The 15,900-nt window shown below is 44.8% G+C and overlaps 1 protein-coding gene across 2 annotated transcripts in view; it reads left to right on the top strand.

The window, feature by feature from the left end:
• The window catches only part of mboat1 (membrane bound O-acyltransferase domain containing 1), a 214,592-nt gene that overhangs the window by 76,132 nt on the left and 122,560 nt on the right, over positions 1-15,900 (top strand). For both annotated transcript variants that reach the window (XM_072509701.1, XM_072509700.1), the window contains exons 4-5: positions 6,858-6,953; positions 13,955-14,010. In XM_072509701.1, the coding sequence (XP_072365802.1) occupies positions 6,858-6,953; positions 13,955-14,010 (152 nt within the window). The remainder of the gene's footprint in view (positions 1-6,857; positions 6,954-13,954; positions 14,011-15,900) is intronic.

Below are 15,900 nucleotides of genomic sequence, written 5' to 3'. Positions count from 1 at the left end.
GGCCAGAAACCCCAATATTTTATTTTAAAGTTTGTAAGACTGTGAGGAAAGGATAACTCGCTCCAGGAGTGATTTCACACAAAATGGGAATATGGTACAGAAAAAAACAAACTTTATTACTAACACAGTATTAAAATATCACCTATCCCCCACCTATCCTCTATACCGCCTGAAGCACCTGAATCTGGAACGTTTAGCTGCCAATCCTGTCCCTCCCTCAAACAACTCTCTGTAATAGCATCAATAGAAGGGACTGAGGATTGTGGGGGCAATGGCAATGGAGCTGCCGGTCCTTTGGTCTCCAGGTTGGCGAATCAAGAGCTGATCAGGTTCTCCCTGGTTCGATGGCCCCGAAGGACTCGTTTTGCGGCCTGTCGAACCAGCTCCGAGACCTCACCTGGCTCACCCTGGACACCGTCCTCATCCGACGAGGCCTGCCATTCTTCTCCCTCCTCCAGCACGTTGCTCCGCTGCTGCGTGATGTTGCAGGAAGCAGCGGGCTACCACAATGCCACGACCCTCTGGGGCTGTATTGGTGAGCCCCACTGAGCAGTCCAAGCATTGGAAGTACACCTTTAGGAGCCCAATGCACCGGTTGATGATGATCCTGGTTGCTGAGTGAGCATCATTATAATGGTTCTCCACCTCGCTCTGGGGGCTCTACACAGACGTCATCAACCATGACCTCAGCAGATAGGCCTTGTTACCCACTAGCCAAACCCTCACCTGAGGGAGCATCTCAAAGTGCTGGGAATCTCCGAGTGAGCCAGGATGTATGCGTCATGCATGCTGCCTGGGTATGATGCACAGGCGTGCATGATGTGCAGCTGGCGATCGCACCCCCTGTTGAGCCAGTTCTCTGAGGGCGATATGTGTGCCATTAACAACACCTTCGATCTGGGGCATGCCAGCAATGGCAAAAAATACAACTACCCGAGCATCATGGTGGGCCAGGTCTTGTTTAAAATGGATGTCGATAGCTGCCCGGGTGCAAAAGACATCTGTGACATCTCGGATGTACATGTGCGAACGTTTGTGAAATCCCGTACGTGTCCCTGCTCGAGCACTGGAATGAGCCAGAGGCATAGAAGTTGAAGGTAGCTGTCAACTTGATGGCCATTGAGAGTGAGTGCCCTCCTGCAACCCCTCAAGGTGCCAGGACCACCACCATCTGGCACAGGTGACCTACAATCTCCTTGGTGAGGCGGTGTCGACGGCGGCACACGTGGTCTGGCAGCTCCTCGAAGTGTGAGCGTCAAGGGTAGAAAAGTGGCCCTGGTAGTCGGCCAGCACTTGAGCCTTACCGGCTGAGCCCTGCTGCTCTCGGGAAGGCTCGTGTCATGCAGGGTCTTCCCTGGGCTGGCCCTGGCGCTCTTGCCACCGTGTACCTGCTACAGCAGCAGCGACCATGTAGATAGCTAACATGGCTGGATGAGTTTGAAATTCCATTTCTGTGTAGGGGAGAGACAGGGGGCTGGATTCTCCGCCCCGCCGTGCACATTTCTGGTTCACCCTGCTGGCGGGATGCTCCGTTACGCCGGCTGGTCAATGGGGTTTCCCATTGTGGGGCAGCCATCAGGAAACCCCCGGGCTGCCAGCAAAATGGAACATCCCGCTGGCGGAGAATCCAGCCCAGAGACTGTCAGCAAGGCAATGCTTTCCTTGACCATCCAAACCCCCCCAAATTTAATTGTCATCCTGAGTTTGACTGCTCAGCTACCCTCGCTATTTCCCTTCCCCGGCCTCCTTTTAAGTCATGTACTTGACACTGCAGCCGTGACCCCATCAATGACTGGCACCTGGCCCTTGATGTGCAAAACCTTGAACCTCTCCACCCATGTGATGAATGTAGGAATTTCAGATGTATTGCATTATTATTTGACTCAATGTACTGAATGGTCTCCTTCTGCACTGTAGGAATTCTGATTCTTCCAATATATTTGGTGCAGTAAGGGTTAAACGCCTGGGTTAGTGTGCAGTAGTGTTTTTTTTTACAAATTCTGGTTCGTAAGTCAGCTAGGTGTTTTGGAGCCAGAGATGCAATAAAAGTATCCCAAAAGTCTGGGCCAATGGATTTTTATTTATATTAAGAGGGCTCCCTGCTGTGTAGTTAATTAGAGATGTTGTGTTCAGTTTAGTATGATGATATATTTGATGGGAAGAGCCAGGGGTTGAAGCAGTCTGGTGTTGAGGTTCACAGTTTTAGTTTTTAGCTGGAGGATGTGTTGAGAAGGTTTACTGAAGAAATCCAGCCAGAAATTCTGCATTATTCTGACAGGGTGTTAGATCTTTTTCTTTAAAACAGTCTCACAAGACCCCCCTTTCTCAAAGTGGAGTGTTCAAGACATTTTTGTACAGCAAGTATTCCTGAGTCTGCAAACTATTTTTAAAAGTGAATTAGGATCGGAGATAGTTTTGTAGTTTGAATGGGAATAAAGGTAGCAGGTAAGGGTTATTGTGTCACTGTATTGATTAGCATTGTTTAAGGGGTAATTTCTTGTGTGATATTTTAATACTGTGTTAGTAATAAAGTTTGTTTTTTCTGTACCATAGTCCCATTTTGTGTGAAATCACTCCTGGAGCGAGGTATCCTTTCCTCACAGTCTTACAAACTTTAAAATAAAATATTGGGGTTTCTGGCCAGTATTTTAGCCGCTTTTGGGGTCTGGTGTGCGATTGTAAAATCCGGCCCTACCAAATGGGGTGCTGGTGGCTGCCACAACAGGTGTTACCTATGGGCTCTGTGGCCCCTGTTCTGGTTCTGCCAGTGGGGTCTACTGTGGGTGTCCTCATTGAGTGAGCCTTGTCCCTTCCCACTAGAACGGTGGCAGCTGGTTGTATGGTGGAAACGTTTTATTGCGCAGGCATGCGGCTCTATGCTAAGTATTACGATCCCGGACCAGACCTCAACAGTGGCCTGAATACTGGACCGAAACTCCAATGTTTTATTTTAATTTTGTGAGACAGTGAGGAATGGATACTTCACTCCAGGAGTGATTGCACAAAGAAACAAGGATATGCTATTTTAAAACAAAATGTTATTTCTAACATGGTATTAAAATCTTTAACATCACACTCGAAAATACTGTCCCTGAACAATAGGTGTGATCTAGCAGCCATGTCCTATAAGACATACGAGCAGAATGAGGTCATTCGGCCCATTCAGTCTGCTCCGCCATTCAATCAGGGCTGATATGTTTCTCATCGCCATTCTCCTGCCTTCCCCCCCATAATCTCTGACCCCCTTATTAATCAAGAACCTATCTATCCCTGTCTTAAAGACACTCAGTGATTTGGTCTCTTCAGCCTTCTGCGGCAATGAGTTCCACAGATTTACCACCCTCTGTCTGAAGAAATTCCGCCTCATCTCAGTTTTAAAGCACATCCTTCAGTCTGAGGATGTGCCCTCGGGTTCCAATTTTTCCTGCTAGTGGAAATATCCTCTCCATGTTCACTCTATCTAGCTTCTCAGTATCCTATAAGTTCCAATAAGATCCTGCCTATCCTCCTAAACTCCAACGGGTACAGACCCACAGTCTTCAACCGGTCCTCATATGAAAAGCTCTTCATTCCATGGACCATTCTTGTGAACATCCTCTGGGCCCTTTCCAAGGCAAGCACATCCTTCCTTAGATATGTGGCCCAAAACTGCTCACTATACTTCTGCCCGAAACGGTGTCTGACATGGCTGTTACTCCTCCAGGATTTATCCGGCTCGTCGTGCCGTGCTAAGTCTAACAGGATCTCGTGAGACGTCGCGATCGGGTCCCGCACATTGTGGGCGGGATCAGTATTTGGCAAATCTGCATATTAAGAGTGAACAGTTAGTCTCACTCTAACATGCGCTCGCCTGATCTACCCGAGGTTTTGGGATCTAACCCCTTCGCCTCGGAGACCTTAGGCGACCGCCATTCTGTACTAGTCCCCACAAATGGCGACCAGATGGAATAGCACTTGGGGGGGACTCCCAGGGGATCTGAGGCCCCCGGGTAGTTGACCTCTGAGCAAGGTGGCACCCTAGCAGTGTTGGTGCCACCCGGACAACTTGGTACTGCTTGTGTCACCTGGACAATTTGGCACTGTCAGGCTGGCAGGGGCACTATCAAGGTGCCAGGCTGGCAGTAGCAAGGTGCCATGCTGGCATTTTACCCGCAGCAATGATTGAGTCTGGGGATGCCCTGCCCCTGGGGATGCCCTGCCCATGTGTGGGGGGCCTTATAGGTGAATTGGGGTATTGGAGAGGTCCGGTGCTCGTGTCGGAGGTTGAGAGATCGGGGCGCCATTTAAAATGGTGTCCTAATCTCCTGCACTGAGGGGTTCCGGTGAGCGGAGCTCCTGAGTGCAGGAAATGCAACTTGCGGGGGGGGGGGGGGGGGGGGATGTTTACACAAACAAAAAAGACAGTGGGGTCGTTTCCTGCCCAGAACGGACTCTATTCCATTTGGTTAGATGGTGCTCAATACATTGAATACACTACTCTTAATTGCTATCTTTATTCCCACTGAAACAACAAAAAAATAGACCATCACAGCTCTCAATCCACCCTAAATACCAATGACACAGAAGAACACTTACTTCACAGTTATTCTTTGAGAAAGAAGAGATCTCTTGACACTGCTTTACAGAATAGATCTGACTCTGGTCCGAAACTCTGGCTTGATATCTTTAAACGCTGTTTCAACTGGCTTATTTCAGCTCCCCCTTGTCCTCCGACAAGTCTGCACTGCTTTAAATACAATTAATCTGTGTGAACTAATCTACAGGGAGAACAAAGTGCCTTACTTGGAACCACAGCTTCAGCCAAATTCAGAACTGAAACTGAAAAATGCTTTCTCAAAAAGCCTTGATGCCTTCACTCCACCCAGGGAATCCCATTAATCGGAACAGAATTGCATTAGTCCAAGCTTTTACAATGGTTAATTGCACCTCAGGTTCCTAAAAGCTTTGTTGTTTTTCAAACCAAGATTCTTTTAAAAACATGATTGCAGCAGTCAAACACCCTATAACCCAGGCTTTTAGCCCTTACTTCACCAAATACTTATAGTACAATGTATCTGAAATTCATCACATGGTGTGCAGGCACGTCCTACAAATAGGGGTCACTGAGGGAAGCGTGCCTTTACTGGCAGCTTGGCTGTAGTGTGATGAAGTCTGTGTTTAACACAGAGGTTGTGACTGAGAACTGTTCAGGTTTCTTGGGCGGGTCTGCGATCCAAATACTCATACCGTGTGATGCCAATGGGGCACGTTTGACCTGCAGGGCCTGGACAATTCTCATGAGCCTTAGGAGTGGGTTAGCTGATAGTCTCATTAGTGAGGCGTTTACTCTGAGAGGCGTTTACTCTGAGTGGGGCTGTGTGCCAGGGAGGGTTCCAGCATCCACCGTTGCATGTGTCCTTTGTGAGGGGATAGCTCTGTTTATACCTTGCTTCCTCTGCTCTGGAGGAGTGCAATGAGGAGTCCCAACACCCGGTGGTCTGGCTATTGAGCATGGCCACGCCCATCCCCCTGATTGTACTGCTGATGCATGAGGGTTTCCAGATGCGCAGGGTAGATGGATCTCTACCTGATCAGGGGACCTCAGAGCATTTCAAGGATACTGGCAGCTGTCAACAGTTTAAACATTCAGGAGCCTGTAAGTAGCATCTAAGGGGTGAGTTGCTAGTCTTTTACAGCAGCAATGGGAGGTTCAGCTAAGGCATTCAACAACACTCAAGAAGCATGTTGGCACAGTGGCTAGCAGTGCTACCTCACCGCGTCAGAGACGTGGGCGCATTTCCGGCCTTCGGTGACCGTGTGGTGTTCGCACTTTCTCCCCGTTTCTGTGTTGGTTTTCTTTAGGTGCTCCCCCTGCAACTCTCCTTCTCAGTTCCAATCCCTCATCCTTATTCTCCTCTTTTGTAATTCCTCTTCTGCTTTCTCCTCTCTTCTCCTAAGGCATCTCCCTGTTCCTTTGCCTCCTTGCTCCCCTTGTCACCTCTCTCCCCGTTCCTTCCTCTCCCACTAGGTTCTGTCTCTCCCCTCTCCATGCAGCTCCTTCCCCTCTTCCCCTCCCCTACATTAGTTTCATCAACCCGGACCTCAAACTTTATTTTAACTGAATTATTCAAATTAGTCTTGACTTTCTGTGTGCTATTCCAGAAATGATTGACCAAACACACGATGAATGATGAGGTGTATACCTACGGGTTTGAAAATGCGACGTTAGAGTTGGCAAAATAGTGATATTGAAGCTATAAAAACGGAGTTAAATTTAGTGCATGCTCCGACATTTACAAAATGCATTCACCCCCTGATGACTCAGTGGGTTGTGCACCATCCCAGTGCTAACCGAAGCTCTACAGATCAGGAAGGTCCTGAATTCTACCCATGATTTATGCTCCTCCAACTGATCCCAGCTGGTTCACTGGTTGGGGAGGCAGCTAGCATCGGCTTCAGCATCCCTGAGTTAAGAAAGGGGGAAAAAAATAATCTAATCCGGATTTATGCTGCTGGTGACACCCACTTGAATGGGGGTGTATAATTCGCCTCCTGTTCTGACCTCTTGCTTATCTCTGTTTTCTTTACTCCACACTTAGCTGTGCCTTCTGCCATAGAGACCTTGAGTTGACCTAAACTGCTCCTTCTGCAATACTCTCATTTCAAAACAACCTATCTTACTGGCTCCTCTGGCTCAGTGATAATTGTTTTTACTTGCTTGAATGAATTACCAGACGGTGACTCCTGCCAGTGGATACCATGTGCCAGAACCAGCATTTGAACTTGCGGGAGAGGCGAGAAAATTCAGGATGTTTTAACTTTTTCTCTGTATGTAACATGCTGTTAATTCCAGTACATTTATGTTCCTTGTTCTTCAGGTATTCATTTGTAGCTGCAATGGGCTATCTCACACTGTGCCAAATTAGCAGAGTATATATCTTTAATTATGGACTGTTGGCCACAGATTTCTCTGGGTGAGTTATTTTTCAGACATATCTTAATTGTAATTTAATATTTGAATATGAAAGTCATTTTTTAAAGGAGGGCATTGAGGGGACAAGGAATGCAATTATTGACTTGGATAAGGATGAGGAAGTTACCTTTTTCCCTCTGTTTTAGAGACTATTTCAAGGTACTTTTAACAAGTTGAATATCTGCAAACTCCAATGTTTTCTTTTGTGGGATAGAGTTCCTGTCATTTTAATTGTTATGATTTTCTGTTTCCCCGACTGACTTTGCAGAGTACTTTCCTGTGACTGGTCATCAAAGCCTGAGGGGAACAAAAGTTTGCCCCAACTGTATAATGGCACTGCTCGATGCAGTAGCCATGCGTTTAGTGTCAGTGTTGTAATCTGAAGGGCCACGGTGGAGTGACAATGGCTGTAGGTGTTTTAAAAATATTTTTATTCGATTTGTAAAATTTTAAACATACGAACAAATGAAGCAAACCTAACACCCAGCAAAAGCTTCCCCCCCGAGCAGCCGACGGTAACCAACTCTTTAAAATGCAGTATAAATAACCCCCATCTCTTGTGGAACCCCTCGCTTGCACCCCTCAAAATAATCTTGACCTTCTCCAAATACAAGAACGCTATCAAACCCCCCAGCCATGCAGAGGCACAGGGTAGAGAAGCTGACCTCCACCCCAACAGGACCCGCCTGCGAGCAATCAGCAAATCAAAAACTGAAACATCTGCCCCCACTCCCGTCTGCAGTTCTGGAAAGTCCGACAACGATTCTGGCCCCCAGGAGACTGGGCTCCAAGTCCATGTGGAAGATTGCTGACATGTTGCAAAAAGGCAACCTCCAAAATCTCTCCAACTTCGGGCAGAACATGTGTACATGATTGGCCGGAACCCTCTCGCGCTGCTCACAAATGCCCTTCACATCCTCTGTTTAAAAAAAATAATTTTTATTAAGGTTTTCACAGAATATCAATAACAAAATGAAAAAGGAACCCAACAGGGTTAAAAACAAAACATAGTCAAAAAGCTACCCTCCATACCCCCCTCCCCCCTGTACATAAATAATAAATTAACACCCCAACTTAACACATGCCAACATAGCAAATATATACACCCCCTCAGATCCCCCAGTGTAAATAAACATAAATAAAGTAAACCCCCCCCCCCCCCCCCGAGTTGCTGCTGCCATTGACCACAGGAAGTCTAAGAACAGTTGCCACCGCCTGAAGAACTCTTGTACCGACCCTCCTCAAGGCGAATTTCACCCTCTCCAACTTAATAAACCCCGCCATATCGTTGATCCAGGATTCCATGCTTGGGGGCCTCGCGGTCCTTCCACTGAAGAAGAATCCTCCGCCGGGCTACCAGGGACGCAAAGGCCAGAATACTGGCCTCTTACACCTCCTGCACTCCCGGCTGCATGCTGTCACCCTCTGTCTAAAGAGTATTCATCTCGTAACCAGTCCAGTTCATGAATTGCCATGAGCCATGCTTGAATGAAGTTGGAAGGGATACCTTCATGTTGTTCTATTATGTTCCATAAAACTAGAATTGTTTCCTTTTTGAGGCAACCCTATGATGAAGCCAATGCCAATCCTGAGATCCCAAAGTGCCTTTTGTGATTCCTTGTCTAAGGCCACATTTTCTGAAGTCTGTTTCTTCCTTACTTAAGAATTTGATTGTTTCACTGGAGTAATTTAAAAAAAATCAAATCTGAATTACTGTAAAATCTAATGAGGAATAGTTGTGGCAGTGTATGCTAACATGCAACCTTATTTAAAAAAATAATTTTGAAGGTAATTCCATGGTTATTTTTACACCATTTATCATTGGGCTTTCAGTCTTATACTGTCTATCTTGCTGTATTTTCCACATAACTCTGTGATCTGTTTCTTTTCCTTTCTGCTCAGTGGATTATTGTGGTGAGTTGTTTATCCTTCCCATATTTGCTCTCTCATTTGCAGAAAGTCTTGGTGTGCTGTGTATTCTACCATGTTGGCAGTGAGATAACTGAGCTTTACTGAATTCCGTTCTAACCCAGCAATAATCTTTATTGTTTAAAAACATATTTGTGCAAATATGCTGGAGATAGAGAAACTTCAGCAGTTATTCTCGTGAGTGAATGTGACCGCAGATAATTTATTTGTCATTGCTCAATGGCATACTACAACTGCACAAGAAAGCTGTTTAATAGGGAAATTAAACTTGAGCAAAGCACTGGAAGTGTGCAGTAACATCTTGAACTTTTAAAAAATTGGGTTTTGGATTGCACTGGCAAGGCAACATTTATTGCCCATCCAAGGTTTCCATGAAGGTGTTATGAATCAACCACATGTATGTTCAAAAGTCCAGGATGAGTGTAGGCTGGTGTTGCAGGCAGAAATTGGTGGGGGAAGATGGGTGTGGGTGGCTTTGGATGCCTTCCTCTCTTCCTTTTATCAATGATTCAGTGGCCTTGGAGAGGGAGCTTTTTGTGTCCACTGGCATGCTTGGAGCTGTCTGAAACTGATGGACACCGCAAGAAGTTGAGTGTCTGGTGGACACGAATATTAATAATATGCCTCACGTTTACTAATTTATCTCTTTATCAGAGTTTGTTTGAGTTTCTATTAGTTGCTACTCCTCGCAAGGGGGCACTTATAGATTTATTTCCCTGCTGGTGACAGTTGGGAAGCTCTTGCTGGTCAACCAAAATAGGCATAATGTAGGACTGAAGTTGCACACAGGTTAGACTGAGGAGTGATGGCATGTCATTTCTGAGGGACCTCAGTGAACCAGTTGGGTGTTTAACGATGATCTGCCATCTTCTGCCATCATTGAGTCCGATTTTAACTGAGTGAGGTAAATCATGCCAATGCTTCCGGTGTAGGCTCTTGAATGATTAGAATGACTAATTTCAGATTTATAGTTTGCTATGATGTGATTTGAACTCAAAACCTTGTAACTAATCCAGCCACATAGTCGTTTGGCTTGCCATGTCCTTCTGAGGATTGCAACCAGAACCAGTAAACACAGTTTAACATTTTTATTAAAATCAGGAAGGGTTGTTGACTTTTTCTCACTTCTATTTTATTCGTTTTTTTTGTGGTGAAGCATTGAAAATATTGGACGGAATTCTCCCAAAAAATGACTTAAGTGCCATTTCGGGTGGAAAAATTGGTGAGAATCCCACTGGCTGTCCAGCGATATTTCCACCGCAATCCACCCAGACTTAGTCATTATATTGGACCTTGGGGAGGTTCCAGCCAGAAAGAGGTATGCAGGACCTAAAGACGCTATTTAACTGGTGCTACATTTTTGATGCATGCTCAAAGTTAAAATCAACTTTTTAGAACATAAGAACTAGGAGCAGGAGTAGGAAATTCAACCCCTCAAGCTCACTCCATCTTTCAATGCGATCATGGCTCATCTCCTCTCTGCCTCAGCTCCACTTACTTGCCTGTTCTGCATAATCCTTCAACCCCATACTGATTAAAAATCTGTATATCCTCCTTAAATTTACTCAAAGTCCTGGCATCCACTGCACTCTGGGGTAGTGAATTCCACAGATTCACGACCCTTTGAGAAAAGTAATTTCTTCTCATCTCTGTTTTAAATCTGCGACCTCTATCCTAAACTATGACCTTGTGTTCTAGATTGCTCCACAACAAGAAGCATCTGCTCTACGTCTACTTTGTCAATACCTTTTATCACCTTCTATACCTCAGTTAGATCTCCTCTCATTTTTCTAAACTTGAGAGAGAATTGGCCTAAACTGCTCAATCTCACTTCATAAAACAAACTCCTCATCTCTGGGATCAATCTAGTGCACCTGCTCTGAACTGCCTCAAATGCAACTACATCCCTCCTCAAATAAGGGGACCAAAACTGTACACAATACTCCAGGTGCGGTTTCACCAATGCCTTGTAGAGTTGCAATAACACTGCCCTACTTTTATACTCTCTCCCTTTAGCTACAAAGGCCAAAATTCTATTTGCTTTCCTTATTACCTGCTGTACCTGCATACTTGTTTTCTGTGATTCATGCACAGCGATACCCAGCTCCCTCTGCACCAAAGCAGTCTGAAGTTTCTCTCCATTTAGATAATAAGTTGCCATTCCATTTTTTCTGACCAAAATGGATAACCTCACACTGGGATTCCAACAATTTCTCAACGACAGGTTACACTAACTGGTCTATAGTTTCCTATTTTCTCCCTTCTTCCCTTTTTGAATAAGGGTGCTACATTCACATTTTTCCAATCCACTGGAACCGTTCCCACATATATTATAACCAATGGATCCACTATCTCCGCTGCCACTTCCTTTAAGACCAAGGATGTAGGCTATCAGGCCCTGGGGACCTGTCTGCCATTAATCTCAATAGTTTGTTGAGTACATTTTCCATATCAATAATTATTTTTCTAAGTTCTACCCTTTATATTACCTTTGCATAGCCTGTTACCATTGGGATGGTACTAGTGTCCTTCATCGTGAAAATTGAGGTAAAATTGATTTAGTATCTCTGTTATTAACTCCCCCGTCTCATCTGTCAAGGGACCGACATTCACTTTAGCTACTCTCTTCCTTTTTATATGCTTATAGAAACTTTTGCTATCCTTTTTTAGATTTTGCATTAGTTTTGTTTCATTTTATTATTGCTCTTTTTATTATTTTTTTAGTAACTCTTTGTTGATCTTTCAAAGTTTCCTAATCTTCCAGCCTGCCTCTGGCCTTTGCAATATGATATGCCTTCGTTTTTGTCTTTCAGCAAAGCTACACTGCCTTCTTCTCCTTTTTGTCTATCCTTCCGAAATACTGAGTGCCCTCCGCTATTCAATTACCAGAACTGGTCTCCTTGTAACCATGTCTCAGTAATTGCCACCAAATCATACTGCTCGTCCCATTTGCGTTGTTAACTCATTAATTTTGTTCCGAATGCTTCATGCATTCAGAGCTTTTAAGTTTGTTCTATTATCAAATTTCACTACTCTTGCCTGTTTCCTTGATGCAATATTACATTCACACGTTCTGTCCCTTCCTTTTCTTTTCTGGTAACAATCCACTTTATCAATAACCTACACTCCTACCTCATTCTTTAACTTTGATTTTCTAATTTTCCACATAACGTCTCATCGGGGAACGCATCCAGTCGTCCTGGGACAGAGAATCCCGCCCATTGTCTGTGGTGGGGCGTGGTTTGGAATGGATCATCTCCAAGTAGGAACCTAGACACTGTCCCAAGTTTCCTTTATGGATTCCGATATTGGTCATGTTCTGTTTTTAGATAAATGAGATAGGAAAGAGTTATTTTTCATTCACAGGCACCTCGTGTACACATGAAGAACATCCGGTAGGTATGGGGATGAATGGATTTGAAGCCTTCTGGAATGTAAGAAATTTTAGGGGTCGACAAAGGACAAATAATCAACTTCTTATTTATTATGAGTCATTCCTACCTTACCTGTCCTTCCCAGTGCCGCCACCCTCTGCTGTAACTTTATTTGCCAGTCCAGTTCAAATTGGGGACTATTTCTTGTGTATGTAATGTAAAAAAGGAGAAAAAGGCGAGAGGAAAAAATCACTACATCATCTGACTTGGGAACCTTGTTTCATTAAATGGGGAACAATTCCCCTGAAATCCCCTTCTCAAGGGCAATTAGAGATGGGCAATAAAAGCTGGTCTAGCCAGAGACGCTCAGATCCCATGAATGAATAACTAAATGTGGATATAACTGCTAATAAAGAGATTGGCCCAATAAATGAAAAGTAAGTAAGATGGAAAGTCTTATGAAGTAGTGCGAACAAAGCCAACAAAAATAATCTGGTATTTTGTTTTCTTCCACTGCAGAAGTGAGATTGGCTCAGTTTTCTTATAAGGAAAAAAAATGAATGCAATTATCCAAAAGAAAATATGAAAGGTTTGGGAATGGGTTTTAGGTCTTTTCCCCTACAGTACAGCAGCATCCCTCCTCCCATTACCAGTTACCCAAATCCAAGCATCTAATGCCTCATATCATCCTGTAGGAAGTTACCAACCACGCATATGGAAAGTAAAAGAAGGCACAATCTGCTGGGCAGGAGGAAAGCAAGTAGACCTGAACAAACCAATTGTATAATGAAACTTGCTATACCAGCCTGACATACACATCTTGTGCAGCCAACTGTTCAAAAATGCTAGCATCCTGAATTTGTTCATAAATATTAAATCTGTCATTTTACAAGTTCCCTCTGGATTCATTTTGTCATTGTATCTGAATGATTGTACACCATTTGGTTCAGTGATTGGACCATTGACTTAATGACATAAATCAATCTAGAAATGGATTGAACCAGCTGTATCTGAGATAGGGCATAGTGTAATTCTTGGATGATTCCATTGCAAGTCAAAAGCACATTATCAAAATAGAGATATAGAGATGTCTTGGGGGTTGTTTGGCGTTGTGGCAGGGCACAGTGGGGGCACTTTGGGGAGAGAGGAAGGAGTTATATAGCTTGGCACCAAAAGGTGTTTTGCTATGGAAACTGACTTTCAGTCACTGTATCTTAGATTTCTGTGGCTTGAATTATGGTGATGGTATCATGCAAGTAACCTTCGTAGACATTTTGGGCAAAAAAATGGATAAAGCCTTAATTAAACTGTTCAGTTTGCTCGGAGTAAAATATTTAATGTGAAACACCAGTTACCAATTATCAGAAGGTAATTGTTCAGTATCATCAGTGTCTTGAAACTTTGGGGTCACTAATCTGACAATATTGGCCAACATATGTGCATTTATGGAAGGTTAATGAAGCGAGAGTTGGAAGTTGTTTTGATGTATGTGGGGAGTACAGTTCACTATAATTCTACCTTGTAGGAGCTCAGCGGTTGTGCAGGCTGTAAAAAGAATGGTTATGGTTATTAAAGATACCTGAAATTCTAGATTTTTGAGTGCACCCGCAGTTTCAGATATTCTGGTTTATTTAGTGTCCGCTTCTACTGTTGACTTCAGCTTTCTTTAAATTTAAAATTATTTTCCTTTTGTTCCTAGTCCATTGATGATAGTCACCCAGAAAATCACCAGCCTTGCTTTTCAAATACATGATGGTAAGGACTCAATGATCTTGGCACTGAATTGTATTTTTTTTCCTTTTCTGGAGCTGAACCTTTGTAATATATGTTTCACATGCTTGAAAGATCAACTTGAAATAACTTATGGCACAGTTATATGCTTGAAATATTAATCACAGCAACATCTGTTCTGACCTAAAACTCTTGGAATTATGTTCAGTATGGCTCAACCTATGGATGAATTTTGTTCACAGTTGAATGACTCACCGGGAAGGCATGCAAATCTTGGCCCCTTCCTCACCGGATTTTGGATGTGATGCAGACTGACAAAATCCAAATCTTTACAAGTGTGTGAATGTAGATTTTATAACTGAGGCTGAAAGAGCAACTTAGCAATAACTGCAGCCACCAGGATGCTCCATGTGCTGATGGTTTTGATACTCGGCTATTTCTATACTTACGAAAATGAACTCCGAATTATCGAGAGACTTCTTTATGATTGACAATATGATATTAAGCTTGCATCAATTTTGTAATGAATTCAATTCAAAAGAAACATTGGGCTAAATTCCCACCTTGCGATGTCGCAAACGCGAACCGCGATCGGACGGAGAATCGGTCGTCTGGCCAAAATCAAGGTCCATGCCTGGCAACGATTTGGGGGTCATGCTCTGGTCCCTCGCTGGTGGTGATAATGAAGTTTGCGTCCCGCGTCGGCGACGACATGTAAAGTGGCATTTGCATTCATTTAAATGTGATTAGCGTGTTTGACCCACTGTGTTTTGAGCCTCCATGATGCTCCGCACCTCTCAGACTGAAGGCACGCGGGTGCAATTTACTACAGATATGTACAAAGGTGGACTGAGCACTATGGCTGCTGAGGGGGAGAGAGAAGGTAAACCAAGTTTGAAAAACGTTAAAATTGCAGCGCTTGCTGGGGGATGGCTTCCATAGCCGGGGGAGTAGCCGGAAGGAACTTGGAGACAGCTCTGTGGATTCGGGGTGACCCCCTGGCTTGGGCTGTCATTGTTGAAGTATTTGTTTGAAACACACCCATTTGATACAAATTACAGGCCCCAGGCTGCTCACTCTGCTGACTGCTCACTGTGTCCTGTAATGTTCATAGAGCCTCTGGTCATTTGGCAACCCACCCTGCCCACCCCTCTGGAAAACCTCAGATCCCAGCTGACCATCAATTGGATGGGCATGGCCACGCTCAATCAGTGGCCCCACTGCAGGGTAAGCAGGGGAATAGCAGATCTCACCCCAAACAAAGGACACATGCACCATGCCCTTTGGCATCCTGCCTGGCACACTGCCCGCCTCAGGACAGAGGCCTTACCAGTGACACTATCAGCTAGCCCATTCAGCATTACCACCAGTTGTCTCCAAGCCCTGCCTGCCCACTGTGCCCCTGCTCCCATCCATCCTGCCCCCGGATAGGTTTTCACAACCTGTGTGTCACACCCAGGACTCGCATCACACTGCAGCTACACTCCCAGCAGACGCACACTTCCCTGCCTCACCCCTATCTGTAGGACCTGCTCATATACAAGCCTCTAAGCATGGAGGCAATTAGTAGTGCACGGTGACCCTCTCCACTGCACAACAAGGTGCCACCTTGCTGGCAGGATAACACACACATCACCCAATGAGACCCCACTGGGGAAACAGGACAGGGAGCCACAGAGCCTATCGCTGATACAGGTTGCGGCAGCCTCCATTACTCCTGTTGACAGGAGGTGACAGGACGTGCTGCATCTGACCATGTGAGTGCCGTCAGTGCCTGTCCTTTAAGGAGATGCCGGACTGCATGTGCCGTCAAAGGCTTTGGCTAACCAGGCAGACCATGCGCCACCTGTGCCAGTTGATGGTGCATCTGGCATCACGGATTTGGAGGCGGATACCTGCTCTCGGTGGCCGTCA

The sequence above is a fragment of the Scyliorhinus torazame genome, chromosome 6, assembly GCF_047496885.1.
Source record: "Scyliorhinus torazame isolate Kashiwa2021f chromosome 6, sScyTor2.1, whole genome shotgun sequence".
Lineage (NCBI taxonomy): Eukaryota > Metazoa > Chordata > Chondrichthyes > Carcharhiniformes > Scyliorhinidae > Scyliorhinus > Scyliorhinus torazame.
The sequence above is the reverse complement of the archived record's forward strand: the minus strand, read 5'-3'. Positions and strand labels throughout refer to the sequence as shown.